We start from the raw sequence: 16,403 nt of genomic DNA, 5'->3' as shown, positions 1-16,403 counted from the left end.
TCACCCTACAGACCAACTATTACTGCTGTACGTCCTCAAATTCCTGTGCTGGAATACAAGGCTGGAACATATCCACGCCGAGGTCTTCTTCTTTCACATTGATGTGCTATCCCATGAGGTATCTCTATTTTATTCTTACATCTTCATAATGAATAGATTTTGCAGGAAAAGCTGTATACAGTTACAGAAAATCAGCAGGATGCTGGACACTTTATAGCACATGAATACAGATCCCAAGATGAAGTGAACAAAGTTAAACTAGGGATAAACCTGGAACATCAAATAAGTGGATTTACTGTAAAAAAAAACCCCCATTAATCTCAGACTTTGTTCAGATGAGTGTCACGATTCCTCCACTCAGTGCATCTTGGCCGCAACGAGTGACTGTTTGCTGTTCTATTGAATCAGTGAGTGCTGAGCTGAGTGACAGCCCATTAATCCAATCTGGTGTTAGGGGATGCTGATTTGTCGGTGTGCTGAGTGACAGCTCAGTAGTCCAATCTAATACTGGGAGGTGCTGAGCTTCTTCAGGTACTCCCCGTTTTCTCTGTTATCGCCCAGCTACTTAGCTGAGCAGTTTATCCCAGACACTGCCAGTCATAGCATTCTGCTCAGTGGTGCTTGTTCGCCTAGTTTATCTAGCAATAGCTTTCTGGGTAGCTGTGACCCTAGGGTCACAACTCATAACGGAATCATGAAATTCGTGCAATAAGATGCAATCTCAGGAATGCACAGGAACAAACAATTTGGATCCTGGAGTAGTAGAAGGAGCCAACAACTAAGCTTCATGGATCTCTGCTTCCAATTCCAAGGATACCATGGAAACTGCAATACCATCATGAAGAATGGAGGATGGAGCTTTCGGAGGAGAAAAAGAATCAAGGCTGCGTGACAAAGCATCAGCCCTTATATACTTAAGGGTACTTTACACGCTGCGATATCGCTAATGATTTATCGTCGGGGTCACGGTGTTTGTGACGCACATCCAGCGTCGTTAGAGACATCACAGCGTGTAACACATACGAGCGACATTAAACGATCGCAAAAGAGACAAAAATCATTGGTTTTGGAGAGGTCGTCCAAACACCAAAAATCATTGTCTCGTACGTAGCGATGTTGTTCGTCGTTCCTGCGGCATCACACATCGCTATGTGTGACACCGCAGGAGCGACGAACATCTCCTTACCTGCCTCCACCGGCAATGCGGAAGGAAGGAGGTGGGCAGGATGTTATGTCCCGCTCATCTCCGCCCCTCCGCTTCTATTGGCCGGCTGCTTAGTGACGTCACAGTGACGTCGCTGTGACGCCAAACGCACCTCCCACTTGAAGGAGAGATTGTTTGGCAGTCACAGCAACGTCGCTGCACAGGTATGTGCATGTGACGCTGCCGTAGCGATAATGTTCGCTACGGCAGCGATCACCACATATCGCTCGTACGACGGGGGCGAGTGCTATCGTGCTCGACATAGCTAGCAATCGCTAGCGATATCGCAGCGTGTAAAGCACCCTTTAGACTCTGACCTGAACATGATAGAAAAATGAAATATAGAGAAAAAATAAGGATCATCTGGCCTGTCATTTGGTAAACCGCTTGACAGATTCATATTAGCTAAATTTTTATGATCCATCACAACCTTGATTTGATTAATAGCTCCAGCCAAAAAATGTCTCCATTCTTGAAAAGCTAATTTGGACAGTGATTAACTCATGATTTCCAACATCATATTTTCTCTCAGCAAAAGAGAATTCCCTGGAGAAAAAGGCACATGGCCGTAAGTTGGTCAATGTTTCGGGATATTGAGACAATACAGCCCCTACCCCAATTTCAGAAGCATCCACCTCCACAATGAACTGCTTCGGGAGATCGGGCTGGATAAAAACAGGAGCAGAGATAAAACACTTTCAATTTATTAAAAGGCCGCAACTGCATCAGGCGACCAAAACCTAAGATCAGCACCCTTACATGTGAGATCATTAAGTGGTCAACCATATATCATGACATTAACAATTTTTTATCTGCTTGTGAAACTTGTGCACTTGTTAAAGTCTGTCAGTCGGTAGGCTGGGGAATTTACACCATTGCCAACTCCAGAAAGAATGTGGACTCCTTCGTCCATGTATTTCATTACATATTTGCCTGGTGGCAAATCTGTGACTTGAGTGGTAGTTGACTGATGTCGGTAAACAAGCCCACTTCGTTCCGTTATCAGGTTACCAAATGCTGAAATGCTTACCAAGTTGTTTATCAATTGTGGTAAGATTTCATGGAATCCATCTGAACATTGTATCTGATAAGGGGGTGCAATTTGTTTCTAAATTTTGGAGAACATTTTGTAAAAAAAAAAAATTGAGATTGAGTTGTCATTTTCCTCTGCTTATCACCCTGAAAACAGCAGTCAGAGAGGACAAATAAGTTGTTGTCGCACTTTTAAGATGTTTCGTTTTGGCTCAGTATTAGGACTAGTCTTCATTTTTACCTCTTGCAGAATTCGGTTTTAAAAATTGGGACATTCAGTCCACTGGAACCTCACCTTTCTTTTGTAATTATGGTTTTCATCTTCATTTAGGTGAATTTTCCAGGATGAGTTCTTTGTGTCCTACAGTAGAGGTAGCCATACAGAAATTCTGAGATATCTGGAGGGAGGATCGAAAGAATATCTGGGTGGCCAAAAAGCAAAGTCGATACGAAGTGGTTCGCAGTCCCCATCTTCAAAGTAAGAGATATGTTTTGGTGATCTTTAAAAATATTTAGCTAAAAAGGTGCAATCAACAAAGTTGGGGCCTAAATATATTGGCCCGTAGGAGATTCTGGAGGTGGTTAATCCAGTTGTCATTAGATGGGAACTCCCTTATCCTTTTTGAGTCCCTAACGTTTTTCACAGATCCTTGTTAAAATAATTTGTCACTTTAGTGTTTTCTCCCTCATCCCCGCCTCCTCCTGTTTCTTTTAATGGAGGTTTAGAGTACAAGGTGCAGAGGATCGTGGATTCTCGGAGGGTCAAGAATTCTCTCTAATATCTGGTTGATTGTAAGGGATACTGACCCAATGAGAGATCCTGGGTTCCAGCTTGTTCTGTGAGGGTCAATCATTTGGTCAGGGCCTTCCATCGTAAGTTTCCTGAGAAGTCTGGTGGCTCCCCTAGAAGAGTGGGTACTATCACAATTCCTCCGCTCAGTGTGTCTTGGATGCATTGAGTGACTGTCTGGGCTTCTATGGAATCAGGGTGTGCTGAGCTGTCAGCTTGGTGAGTGACAACTCAGTTGTCCAATTTGATACTTGGAGGTGTTGGGTTTCTTCAAGAGTTCCCTGTTTTCTGTGATTACCCAGCTACTTAGCTCAGCAGTTTATCCCAAAACACTTCTAGTCATAGCATTCTGCTCAGTGGTGCTTGTTGGCCTAGTTTATCTGCGCTCTGTGTTCTGACCTATTGCTGCCAGACCTTGGACTTCATCTGACCTTCCATTTGCCTTGTCCCTTTTTTCTGATCCGCTGTTCTCCACGTATTCTGACTCCAGACCGTGAACTGCCTACAACTCTGTCCATCACCTTAATCTTTGATGTGCTTTCATTGTATCCGACCCTGGAACGTTTGACAACCCTGCCTCATGACTTGTCCCTGTAGTGACTAGCGTCACAATGAGCATTTATAAAACTGTCCATTTTTCATCATGAAAATAAAACTGATGCTTTTACATCTGTGTTGTATCCATACATTCATTCTTTGTCTGTGTGCCATCGGTATGTCTGTTTTGTATTTCCATAGGGGATCCAATTTGTACATGAACAATTTAATAAGTACATGCGTGCATAAAAAAACAAAAATGTATGACATATGGATGGTAACTCTTATGTGATCCAGTTTTTACAGACCCATTGACCTATAATGGGCAGGTCTGAAGACGGATCCAAGAACGGAATGTTGCGATTTTTTTTTTTCACGGGAACTATAAGTCTGTCTATAAACCCCCCCCCCCCAACAAAAAAAAAACTACCACATTGGCTTGGTCCTTGCTCTGTATCGTTAGTTTTGTACACAGACATTTAATACAGCGGTCTGACAGAGCCGTAATTCTTCTTCTGCTTAAAAAAGTTTAATTCTCACATTGTATATTTTTTATTTTATTGCAGAAAGTATAACATTGTGTTCTTTATTGATGAGTACTGATACAAAAACACAATATCCATATAATCGATCACTTACCTTTATTTTGTCTGTCTGAAGCAATAAAATGTATAAACAAGAAAAAACATTTAGGTTTTATGAGTAATGGTCCTGAAATACAGCCATTAAAAAAAATAAATAAATAAAAAATAAAAATTCTGGGGTCACTGGGATTAGAAAACGTGCCAGATTATTCACTAGTCTGGAATATTAGACAGTGCAAAACGAGATGGCTAAATGTAATGTTTAGGGAAAGGGAACTATCACTAAAATAAGATATTAATATACAATCTGCTGATATAACTACTATAAACATAGGGGTATTCCCACCATTGATGGTACAGTACATGGATAGGATATCTGATTGGTGGGGGTCCGACTACTGGGACCATGACTAAGGGTGGCGTTACACGGTACAATATATCGGGCGATATGTCGTCGGGGTCACGGAATTCGTGACGCACATCCAGCATCGTTAGAGATATCATAGCGTGTGACACCTCCGTACGACTGTGAACGAGCAAAAATACTCACCTTATCGTTGTTCGTTGACACGTCGTTCATTTCCATAATGTCGTTCCTCCTTCTGCGCGCCAGTTGTTTGTCGTTCCTGCGTCAGCACACATCGCTACGTGTGACACCCCGGGAATGATGAACAACAACTTACCTGCGTCCCGCCGGCAATGAGGAAGGAAGGAGGTGGGTGGGATGTTACGTCCCGCTCATCTCCGTCCCTCCGCTTCTATTGGGCGGCCGCTATGTGACGTTGCTGTGACGCCGAACATCCCTCCCCCTTCAGGAAGAGGATGTTCGCCGCCCACAGCGACGTCGTTAGGGAGGTAAGTACGTGTGACAGGGGTTTAACGACTTTGTGCAACATGAGTAATTAATTGCCCGTGCTGCACAAACGACGGGGGCGGGTGCGATCGCTCATGCGATCACACGATAAATTGTTGCGTGTAACGCCGCCCTAAAGTTGTAGCAGTGCTAGATAAAGAGCAGAGGCTACAATTATTTTTTCACATATGCAGAGCTCCTACTGACCTGAAAATATTACATCTCCTTATTTACTTGGTCAGTAGAGATAGTATGGTGGGTGAAATCCAAAGCGGTTGTAGCCATCTGGTTCCAATGATCCAAACTACAGCTATTGGTGCAGAAAACTTTGCCCCAAAACTGTACTAGGGCATTCAGAGTTAAAGGAGTTGTCCAGAGTAAACAAGCTATCATGAGTCTTTAGGAAAGGGAATAATTAGTGATGGGTGAATAGTAACTATTCGTGTTTGGATAATGCTTACCGAATACTGAGTACACTTCCAGTATTCGTCACAAGAACAAAAATTCTCGGGTTCTCCATTGACTTGCATTAGATTCGTTATTCGGGACAAATACTGGAATAGTACTTTGGGATTTGTTACGAATAATCTGAACACGAATAGTTACTATTTGCCCATCTCTAAGGATAACGTATTGATCAATGGGGTCTGACCGCTGGGATCTGGACCAATAAGCAGAACAAGATTTTTTTTTTTTTTTATTAATCCTCAACAGGCAACTTTTATCACCATTATAAAATGGAATAGAAGGTCAGATGCCTGACCGATGCTCCCCTCATCCTCTATGTCGGCAGCCGCATAGGGAATGAATGGAGCGGTGGTGTAAAAGACGCACTGCTACTCCATTCTAACAAACATAAAAATGCCCCATTCTACTAATCAGTGCAGGTCCCTGGGATCAGTCTTCCATTGATCAGTAAGTTATTGTAGCGCCGGCATCTCTGGAGGGATGCCGACTTACTCACTGCCCCGGCCGGGTCGTATCCTCCCCTGCACTCCCCTCATCCATCCATATGTACTACCGCCTTCTTCCTCTCCTGGGACGAGCAGCCAAGGTCTCCCGAGAGTGTGCTTAGATAGGAGCACCAAGGGAGACCGTATTTTCTCGCTGTGCTTGTCACCACTCCAGAGACGGTAATTAAAACATCCAAGTCTTTATTGAGACACTAAGAACAAGTCAAAAGTGTGCTTATGGCACGCGCACCACCCCTCCTCTTAAACGGCCTGCGTGCTATTTCCAGGAAATGTCTCTTAGCCTATGGCTGAGAGGTACAGTGTATTTAAGGCACCCTCCCATTAGGGGAGGTGCCTGCGCAACATCTTGAGTTAATCAGTATCCTGTGTGTAGCTAGTGGTGAGGTCCCGTTATCCTTGTGTCAGTCACCTGTACTTGAGTCTGGCTTCCCATATCTATCTGTCCCTGCCGTGCCCACCATACCTGTTCTGTACCTGCCTACAGCTGTGTCTGTATCTGCGTCCGTCACTTGCCATAGGGGTCAGGTGCCACTGTCTCAGTCATTGTCCTGGGAGTGGTACCCGGCATCCGCCTCGCGGTGGGCGCTTAGTGAAGCCCCTCTCACTAAAAGGAAAGCCCGAGTCTCCCTTGTGGTCCAGTGGGTCCGCTGATCCCGCTCGCAGCCCCTAAACCGGCCATGAGCTTTACAGTTATCATCTATCCTGTGGATAACTTGTACATATCCTTTAAAAGGAGACTTTCACGAATAAGTTGAAGATGAGCCAAAGGTTTGTGTCTCCCTCTGAGGATCCCACTACATGGAGATGCCATTGATCGAAATGGACACCTTTACATGCTACATTTTACATGCATTGGTGCTATAGGTATATTAAAGACTTTCTCACAGTTCCCAAAATATAACAAGTGGTCCCTAGGATCCAAGCGGAAGGACGTAAAAAGGAATTGTCCAACGTAACCAACCCCTTTAAATAAATAAAAGCCTGCATACTGATCGCAGCAAATTCTCGTCCGATTTTGGAAATTTCCACTTAAGCCACCCTGTAATATATTCTGTAATCGATACCACAGTGGAGCCCGCGTTACGCACGGAATGGAAAAATCTGGGTAATCAGAGTGATAAGCCACGAGCCCAGCTGCATTAGCAGTATCAATCTCCTTCTAGTAAAGGTTATTCTTCCTGTTATATAAATGACCAATATTTTTTGTATTACCTACCAGTGTCAATACCCACAGGAACTGCAAAAGCAATAAACACCAGCGCCAGCTGCTTACGAGATCTGGTTACCACAGAGATCTCAAACTTCACTCTCGATGTACAAAGTAATAAAATATTGTATTTGGCACATGGGATCAGATTCATGTGGTTTCTGTTTACTGGAGTCTTCACAGAAAATAAACACCAGACGAAATCGCCAACAGCGCCCTCCCGACAAGATTATTGTCATATTACAGGTTTCAGGTTACAGCAGGAGATGTGATCTGTCAGATTTTTTCCCAAAAAAACAGGCAAAATTTACAAGTATATCTCAACAAGCTTCACCGTATGGAGACAGCTGTTAACTAGATTTTATCTGCACAAATTAACAGTTAGTCAATGGAAATAGTTAAACGCAACCTGTCACCCACAGGGCAGTCCTATACAATCCAGTCCGATGAGCGTCACTGTTCTCGGGACCGGCTCCTCCTCAATCCTTGCTGTTTTCGGGACCGGCGCCTTCTCTATCCTTGCTGTTTTCAGGACCGGTGCCTCCTCTATCCTTGCTGTTCTCAGGACCGGTGTCTCCTCTCTTTTGTCCATCGCCGTCCTCCTTGCTTTTCGTTTATGATGTGTTCGGCGTCATCCACACAGTGCCCCTCATTGCGCTCCCGCGCATGCGCACTTTGCCCTGCCCTACTGAGGGCACAGCAAAGTACCGTAATGTGCAGGTACGGACTGTCTTTGACCTTTCCTCCCGTACCTGCGCATTAGTTTGTTCTGCCCTCAGCAAAGCAGAACAAAAGTGCGCATGCACAGGAGTGCAATGCTGGCCTGCCTGGATGACATAGGATGCGTCATCCACACGAAGCAAGGAGGACGGCGATTGCAAGGATAGAGGAAGCGCCGGACCAGAGAACAGCAAAGATAGAGGCGGCGCCGGACTCCAGAACAGCAAGGATAGAGGAGGCGCCGGACTCCAGAACAGCAAGGATAGAGGAGGCGCCGGACTCCAGAACAGCAAGGATAGAGGAGGCGCCGGACTCCAGAACAGCAAGGATAGAGGAGGCGCCGGACTCCAGAACAGCAAGGATAGAGGAGGCGCCGGACTCCAGAACAGCAAGGATAGAGGAGGCATCAGACTCCAGAACAGCAAGGATAGAGGAGGCACCGGACTCCAGAACAGCAAGAATAGAGGAGGCGCCGTACCCAAGAACAGAAAGGATAGAGGAGGAGGCGGACACGAGAACAGCGAGGAGGAGTCGGACCCGAGAACAGCAAGGATAGACGAGGCGCCGGACTTGAGAACAGCAAGGATAGAGGAGGCATCGGACTCCAGAACATCAAGGATAGAGGAATCGGACCCGAGAACAGCAAGGACAGAAGAGACATCGGACTCGAGAACAGCAAAGATAGAGGAGGCGCCAGACCTGATAACAGCAGGGATAGAAGAGGCGCCAGACTCAAAAACAGCAAGGATAGAGGAGGCGCCGGACTTGAAAACAGCAACGCCCATTGAACCTTTCCATAATGGACCGCCCCGCAGGTGAGTAGGTGACAGGTTTCTTTTAAAGGAAGATTGTCATGTTGATCTGCAGGCAGGAGGTTATAGAGCAAAAGGAGCTGATCAGATTGATGTATATTTTTGTGAGAAAAGATTCTGCAAAACTTTATTTTTTTTTATTGAAAATAGGTTTACTTATTTGAAAAGTGCATGGGAAGATAAGAAAATTTGTAACACATGTTGCAGAAAAATGCCTCTTTGCCCAGTTATTAACCACTTTTTAATTGCACTGATTTTTTATATTCCAAAACTACTCTAAATCGGTTTACAAATCTGTCTGCAGGGATCACATTTCTGTTATATAAATCTATGGAGAAGTTGGAGAAAAACAAAAGCAAAAAAAAGACAAGAAACTGCCGAGGCATCTACTGAAGAGTGGATAACTGCTAAAATAGCAGGGTATAAGTTATATAAAATGGACAGAAATAGTGTTATTCTTCTTATACGCACACATTACAGCTTAGTCTGTAAAGTCACTTGAAAGTGCAGTGGACTTTAAATAGCTTTTGGAAGATTTCTGCTTCAATCCATTTAATTTGGATGGGGTTTTTTTTATTGGAGGGAAGGACACTTCTAAAGAGTCATCAAAATGAGCTGGTCTGAAAGCCGGCCTGCTAACTGTCTGGAACTCATGCAGCTACTGAAGCTGTGAACATCCACATTTTCTAAAATAAGGCATAGAGACCACAAAGAGATAAAAGAAGAAAAAAAAAATTAAAAACTGAATTTTAAAATGGTTACAAGAGCTGTAAAGATTTTTGCCATGGATTTCTTTAGTCTAAGGCTATGTGCGCACTTACCGGATTTTGCCGCGGATTTTTTGCGGTTTTGCTGCATGTTTCGCTGCAGAAAATGTTCATAACATCTCTGCAGTGAATCACCAGCAAATCCTATGGAGAAAAAAAATCCTGTGCGCACTGGGCGGAATTTGACAGCTGCATGTTTTGCTGCGGGAATCCCGCAGCAAAAACAAGTGCATGTCACTTCTTTTCCGCACATCGCTGCGGGATTTCACTCCATTGACTCAATGTTAATCATGAAATCCCGCAGGGAATAACGCAGGCAGCAAATTCTGTGCGGTTCACTGCGTTTTCCTGCGTTATTCCCTGCGGTATTTCGCGGTTTACCTCCGGTAATGTACATCACTTGCTTGCGGTTTTGCAGGGAAGTGATGTCATTACAGGAAGAGGAAGCCGTGCAGAGAGTAAACACACACACATCACAGACACAGAACACATCACAGACATAGAACACATAGACACAGACACATAGAAATAAAACGGAAATATAGGAAAAAAAGAACGTGGGCTCCGCTGCATATTTACCGTCCAGCCGAGGTAAGCACACAGCGGCGGCCCGGTATTCTCAGGCTGGGGAGGGAGAGGGGCAGGGTTAATGTCCCCCGCCTCACTCCCCCTCCGGCAGCCGAGAATATCAGCCGCAGCTGCCCCGGGACTGTCGCATACATTATGCGGCAATACCGGCGTGTCCTCGGCTCTTCTTGCCACCGTGTAGCAGTGGTGGCAAGGTAATACAAGGGGTTAATGGTGATGGGGGACCACCGCCATTAACCCCAGGCTTGATCATGGCAGCGTCTATGAGACAGCTGACATGATCAACCCATAAGTAAAGTGAAAAAAACACAGACACCGAAAAATCCTTTATTTTAATTAAAACCAACAAGCCTCGTTCACCATTTTATTAACCCCCCCCCAAACAAAGCTCCGGCGTAATCCAAAGCTCCGACGTAATCCACAGGTCCGACATAATCCACATCCTGCACTGCTTCCATCCAGCCGCGACTGTCACAGACACAGGCTGAATGCAGCAGACAGCAGAGGTAATTACCGGTCATTTCCCACGGCCGGTAATGTGAACTCACTGCCGACCGTGGGAAATGCAGCGATCTGTTCTCTATCTATCCCTCTGTCTATCTATCTATCCCTCTATCTATTCTTCTGTCTATCTACTATCAGAATTAAATGTATTTTTTTTTTTTTTTTCTTCAATGTGCTTTATTGCATTGAATGCAATAAAGCACATCCCAACCCGCACGCGGCAAAACAGCCGCAATACCGCGAATAATACCGCGGTAAAACCGCAGCAAACCGCGGCAAACCGCATGCGGTTTTCGGGTGCGGTTTCCCGCGGGTTTTTACCGCGGGTGCGGTAATCTTTGAGGGAATGCGGAATTTTCTCAAGAAAATTCCATTTCCCAATGCGCACAGAGCCTAAAGCCTGCTTTACACACTGCAATTAATCGTGCGATCGAATTTGCGATCGTACCCGCCCCCATTGTTTGTGCAGCACGGGCAATTTGTTGCCCATGTCGCACAATGTTGTAACCCCCGTCACACGGACTTACCTCCCAAACGACCTCGCTGTGGGCGACGAACATCCTCTTCCTGAAGGGGAGGGGCGTTCGGCATCACAGCGACGTCACACAGCCGCCGGCCAATAGACGCGGAGGGGCGGAGATGAGCGGGATGTAAACATCCCGCCCACCTCCTTCCTTCCGCATTGCTGGCGGGACGCAGGTAAGCTGCAGTTCATCGTTCCCCGGGGTGTAACACGGAGCGACGTGTGCTGCCTCGGGAACGATGAACAACCGGAGCACAGAAGGACGTTCGATATTTTGAAAATGAGCGACGTGTCAACGAGCAACAATAAGGTGAGTATTTTTTCTCCTTCACACTCGCTCGTAGCTGTTACACGCTACGATATGTCAAATGGTGCCGGATGTGCGTCACTAACAACATGACCCCGACGACATATCGTATGATATATCGTAGCGTGTAAAGCCCGCTTAAGAATAAAGTTAAACAATTTGCAGAGAAAAACACCCCAACCCTCAGGACCCTTCACAATTTATGTAATCAAGGCTGCAGACTGGTTCAGCTAAATATAACTTTTCTGTACTATGATAAACATAAAAAAAATTAAATAAATTATGAGTCATCTAGTTTATACCCAGATTAAAAAGGGGGGATTCTCTAAAGGGGTGCTTCCAGTTTAAATGGACTGTCAGCAAAAAAAAAAAGGAAAAGGCTGAAATGGATGGGAATAGACAGAAACAGCATTCCCTCTCTCTCTCTGGCGCCAGGAAGTCAGAAATGAAAATGAAAGTATCGGAACGGATGTTGTTTTATTCGTCGGATACCGAATGGCGTGAATAGCCTGTTATCCGTCAGATACCGAATAGTGGCGAATACATTCTCTCATCCCTAGTAATAAGGTGTTAATAGCAGCTCACAGCTGCCACTAAGCCCTAGATTAGTAATGGGGGTGTCTGAGACCCTCCACACTTCTAAACTGTAAGTGAAAAGAAAAACACTGAAAAAATCCTTTATTTTAAGTAAAAGACAAAAAAACCCCAAAACAACTACTTTCACCCCTTCATTAACCCCAAAACACCAAGGTCCAATGTAATCCACATGGGGTCCCATGACTAGTCAAGCTCTGCTACAATACTGGAGGCAGAGTGCGTGGGCATAGATTATGACCGCCCACTGTGAGTTTCAGATAGAAACTTAACTGCGTGATGAATAGTGACGTCACTCAGGTTACTTGTGGTCACAGGTGGAGATTCCCAAGGTCTTCCACCTGTGACCATTGGTAAACTGACCTCAGGCAACCTCATTAAACTCAGTGACCTCAGTGAGGTCACTGAGTTCACAGACTTCCATCTTCTAGCAGAAAACCACGTGTTTTTTTTGCCAAGAGACGCAGATTTGATGCTCAAATATTTACATCATATTCCTTCACCCAATCTATGCCTCCTGCCAAAAAAAAAATCAAATCAATACCGCATCATAATGCATGTGGTTTTGATGTGATTTTTTTGGTGAAGATGGTCTGAACTTCGTGACCTCACCTGAGGTCACAGCAAATAAACTGACATCACAGCTGTGGCTCAGTCTCTGCCTGAAGCCCACAGCATGCGGACATATTCTATGCTTGCACGCTGTGCCTTCAGTATGTAGCCGAGCTGGAAGTCGAGTTGTTGGACATCATATGGATTACATTGGAACTGGGTGTTTTGGGGGTTAATAAATTGGACAAAGAGGGATTTTTTTTATTTTATTTCAAATAAAGGATTTTTTTTTGACCCTCCCCATTACTAATCTAGGGCTTCGTGGCAACTGAGAGCTGTCATTAACCCCTTATTACCACTGATTTGCCATTGCACCAGGGCAATCAGGGTGGCCGGGTAAAGATCTGGAATTGACAATTCTGGGCGGCTGAAGCTTGTTATTTTTTGGCTGGGGGCCCAATCACCATGGGTCTCTCCAGCCTGAGAATACCAGCTCTTCAGCTCTTGGCTTTATCATGGCTGGGTATCAAAATTGGGAGGGAACGCAAGCCATTTTTTAAAATTATTTAAATAATTAAAAATGCTGCATACGGTCACTCTTATTTTGATACACAGCCAAGATATGCACATGGCTGGGGGCTACAGCCTGTAGCCGTATGTTTTATCTGTGCTGGGTATTATAATATGGGGCTACCCTACACTAATTTTTATGTATTTTTACATCACGATAGGGACACAGACAGCATCTGTGATAGCGTGTCTGACTACAACCAATCACAAATGGTGAAGGTGCAGTCTCACTGCAACCATAGACGCTGAGAATGTCAGTGGGCAGAGGAAGCAGTGCATATGCATGAGGTTGATCAGCAGCCCCAGAAGTAGCGTTACAGCTGCACGGGAGACTGGTAAGTATAATGTGCTTGCTCTAATCCCCTTATCCCTTCTACCACCTTTTTAAGGCTCCGGATTTGGGTCCCCATAGACTTATAAGGGAACCGGCGTCTGGGCAGATATCAGGGATCAATTCCGGGCCGGTACATTTTTTAAAAAAAAAAAAAATTATAAAGCAGAAAAAAAAACCACAAACCAAAAACCTGGTTGGACCCCGCTGATACACCCATCCATAATTAAAATTTTTTTTTTGGGGGGTGGGGGGAAATGTTTTTTTCCCACATCAAAATCTTTATTAAACAAACAAAAAACTTAAAAAAATAAAAGCTTGTCATTTTCACACTGACTACAGGGGCTTTTTTAGACTCTAGCTTCCTATAGTTTCAGGAAACAACACATGTACACAATGACCAGACTCCAACCCTCTCTTTTCTATCTTTTGTATTGAAGCAGCTAATGAGCTAGTGTAAAGTTTATTGTTAAGAGCCTATTGTGACTAGTGATCCTGTATTATCAGTTATGTATAGAGGTGTTACTGGCAGAGGCGTAACTAAGAGTTCAGCCTGTGAGGGGCGGGGGCCGGAACATGTGAGTGGGACCCAAACCAGGTGAACCTGATTACAACTATGGTGGCGCAGCCTAATCATACGTATAATATTTTTTTATTTTTTGTTTTTAAAAAAAAAGTGTAGCACAAAACCGGATTGAAACGCAAAGGTCACTTTTGTCAGAAGTTTCCCTTTAATTTATTTTAACTACTGTGCTTATGAATTCCTATTTGTCTAGAATAAAACTTTGTTACTCCGTCTTATATATTGGTTGTGCCATCCTTTCATAAGGTGTGTTTTGTTTTTTCCGGGGGGGGGGGGGGGAGAGCGAATGCGAGAGATTATATTTGTTCGTTACACTTTTCGGACATGCACATTTGTTCTTGCCTGGTCTTTAAATGATCTTGGTGCCAGCCCTTTCTTTAGTGTTTTCTATATCCACGAGATATGCAACAAATGCTTTAGAGGTCCGGTCTCCGCACTAGGACCTTTGCGTATAGGAAGAATAAGGTGGCTGCTTGTGCCGTACCTTTTTGTTTTAAAGTCTATTGATGTTATGGAAAGAGATGAAGACGCCGAAGGTGAAAGATGTCCTGTATGTACAGTGCCTTGCAAAAGTATTCGGCCCTCTTGAATTTTTCAACCTTTTCCCACATTTCAGCCTTTAAACATAAAGAAAAAAAAATTTAAATTTTATGGTGAAGAAACAACAACAACAAGTGGGACACAATTGTGAAGTTGAACGAAATTTATTGCTTATTTTAAATTTTTATAAAAGATAAAAAACTGAAAATTGGGGTGTGCAATATTATTTGGCCCCTTTAAGTTAATACTTTTTAGCGCCACCTTTTGCTGTGATTACAGCTGCAGTCGCTTGGGGTATGTCTCTATCGGTTTTGCACATTGAGAGACTGAAATTCTTGCCCATTCTTCTTTGTAAACAGCTGGAGCTGAGTGAGGTTGGATGGAGAGCGTTTGTGAACAGCAGTTTTCAGCTCTTTCCACAGATTCTCGATTGGATTCAGGTCTGGACTGTGACTTGGCCATTTTAACACCTGGATACGTTTATTTGTGAATCATTCCATTGTAGATTTTGCTTTATGTTTGGGATCATTGTCTTGTTGAAAGACAAATCTCCGTCCCAGTCTCAGGTCTTTTGCAGACTCCAACAGGTTTTCTTTAAGAACGGTCCTGTATTTAGCTCCATCCATCTTCCCATCAATTTTAACCATCTTCCCTGTCCCTGCTGAAGAAAAGCAGGCCCAAACCATGATGCTGCCAGCCCGTTTGACAGTGGGGATGGCTTTCTTCTAGCCACTCTTCCATAAAGGCCAGATTTGTGCAGTGTACGACTGATTGTTGTCCTATGGACAGACTCTCCCACCTCAGCTGTAGATCTCTGCAGTTCATCCAGAGTGATCATGAGCCTCTTGGCTGCATCTCTGATCAGGCTTCTCCTTGTTTGAGATGAAAGTTTGGATGGACGGCCGGGTCTTGGTAGATTTGCAGTGGTATGATACTCCTTCCATTTCAATATGATCGCTTGCACAGTGCTCCTTGGGATGTTTAAAGTTTTGGAAATATTTTTTTTAACCAAATCTGGCTTTAAACTTCTCCACAACAGTATCACGGACCTGCCTGTTGTGTTCCTTGGTCTTCATGATGCTATCTGCACTTTAAACAAAAAACTGAGACTATCACAGAGCAGGTGCATTTATACGGAGACTTGATTACACACAGGGGCTTATATTTATCATCATCAGTCATTTAGGACAACATTGGATCATTCAGAGATCCTCAATGAACTTCTGGAGTGAGTTTGCTGCACTGAAAGTAAAGGGGATGAATAATATTCCACACCCCACTTTTCAGTTAATTATTTTTACAAAAAATTAAAATAAACAATAAATATCGTTCACCTTCACAATTGTGTCCCACTTTGTTGATTCGTCACCATAAAATGTAATTTTTTTTATCTTTATGTTTGAAGGCTGAAATGTGGAAAAAAGTTGAAAAATTCAATGGGGCCGAATACTTTCGCAAGGCATTGTATGTCATGAATGTTCTTGATGGGATTAGCACTTTTTGATTTTGCATCGTCAATGAACAAGTGTAAAGACAGGCTGTAGCAATACCCCCAGGCCATGGGCAGAGGCAAGCATGACCAGGATTGGAGGGGAGGAGTTGATCTCTTCTGGGCTAAAAAGTAGACCCTCTACAGCATTTTAAAAGGATGACAACGTGTTGTCACTTTTCCCGCTCTTGTGGGACAGTGCGCCCGCCCTCCCTAGAGAAAAAACTTTTTTATGAGTGGATTGTCAGGGGTGGGGGGGTAGTTTATCAGTTCGTAGTGGCTTTGGGTAGTTTTTTGGTGGGACCTTGAAGTTGTTTAAATTGGTCTGGTGGATCCATCCGA

The 16,403-nt window shown here is 44.1% G+C and overlaps 1 protein-coding gene across 7 annotated transcripts in view; it reads right to left on the bottom strand.

Moving 5' to 3' along the window:
- ACOT7 (acyl-CoA thioesterase 7) overlaps positions 1 to 16,403 on the bottom strand; it is a 342,748-nt gene that overhangs the window by 111,837 nt on the left and 214,508 nt on the right. For 6 of the 7 annotated variants that reach the window (XM_075328840.1, XM_075328837.1, XM_075328835.1 and 3 more), the window contains one exon: positions 4,203 to 4,217. The exons of the other annotated variant lie outside the window; for it this stretch is intronic. In XM_075328840.1, coding sequence (XP_075184955.1) covers positions 4,203 to 4,217 — 15 coding nt within the window. The remainder of the gene's footprint in view (positions 1 to 4,202; positions 4,218 to 16,403) is intronic. 7 annotated transcript variants of the gene reach the window in all.

Source organism: Anomaloglossus baeobatrachus, chromosome 11 (assembly GCF_048569485.1).
Source record: "Anomaloglossus baeobatrachus isolate aAnoBae1 chromosome 11, aAnoBae1.hap1, whole genome shotgun sequence".
NCBI lineage: Eukaryota > Metazoa > Chordata > Amphibia > Anura > Aromobatidae > Anomaloglossus > Anomaloglossus baeobatrachus.
The sequence above is the reverse complement of the archived record's forward strand: the minus strand, read 5'-3'. Positions and strand labels throughout refer to the sequence as shown.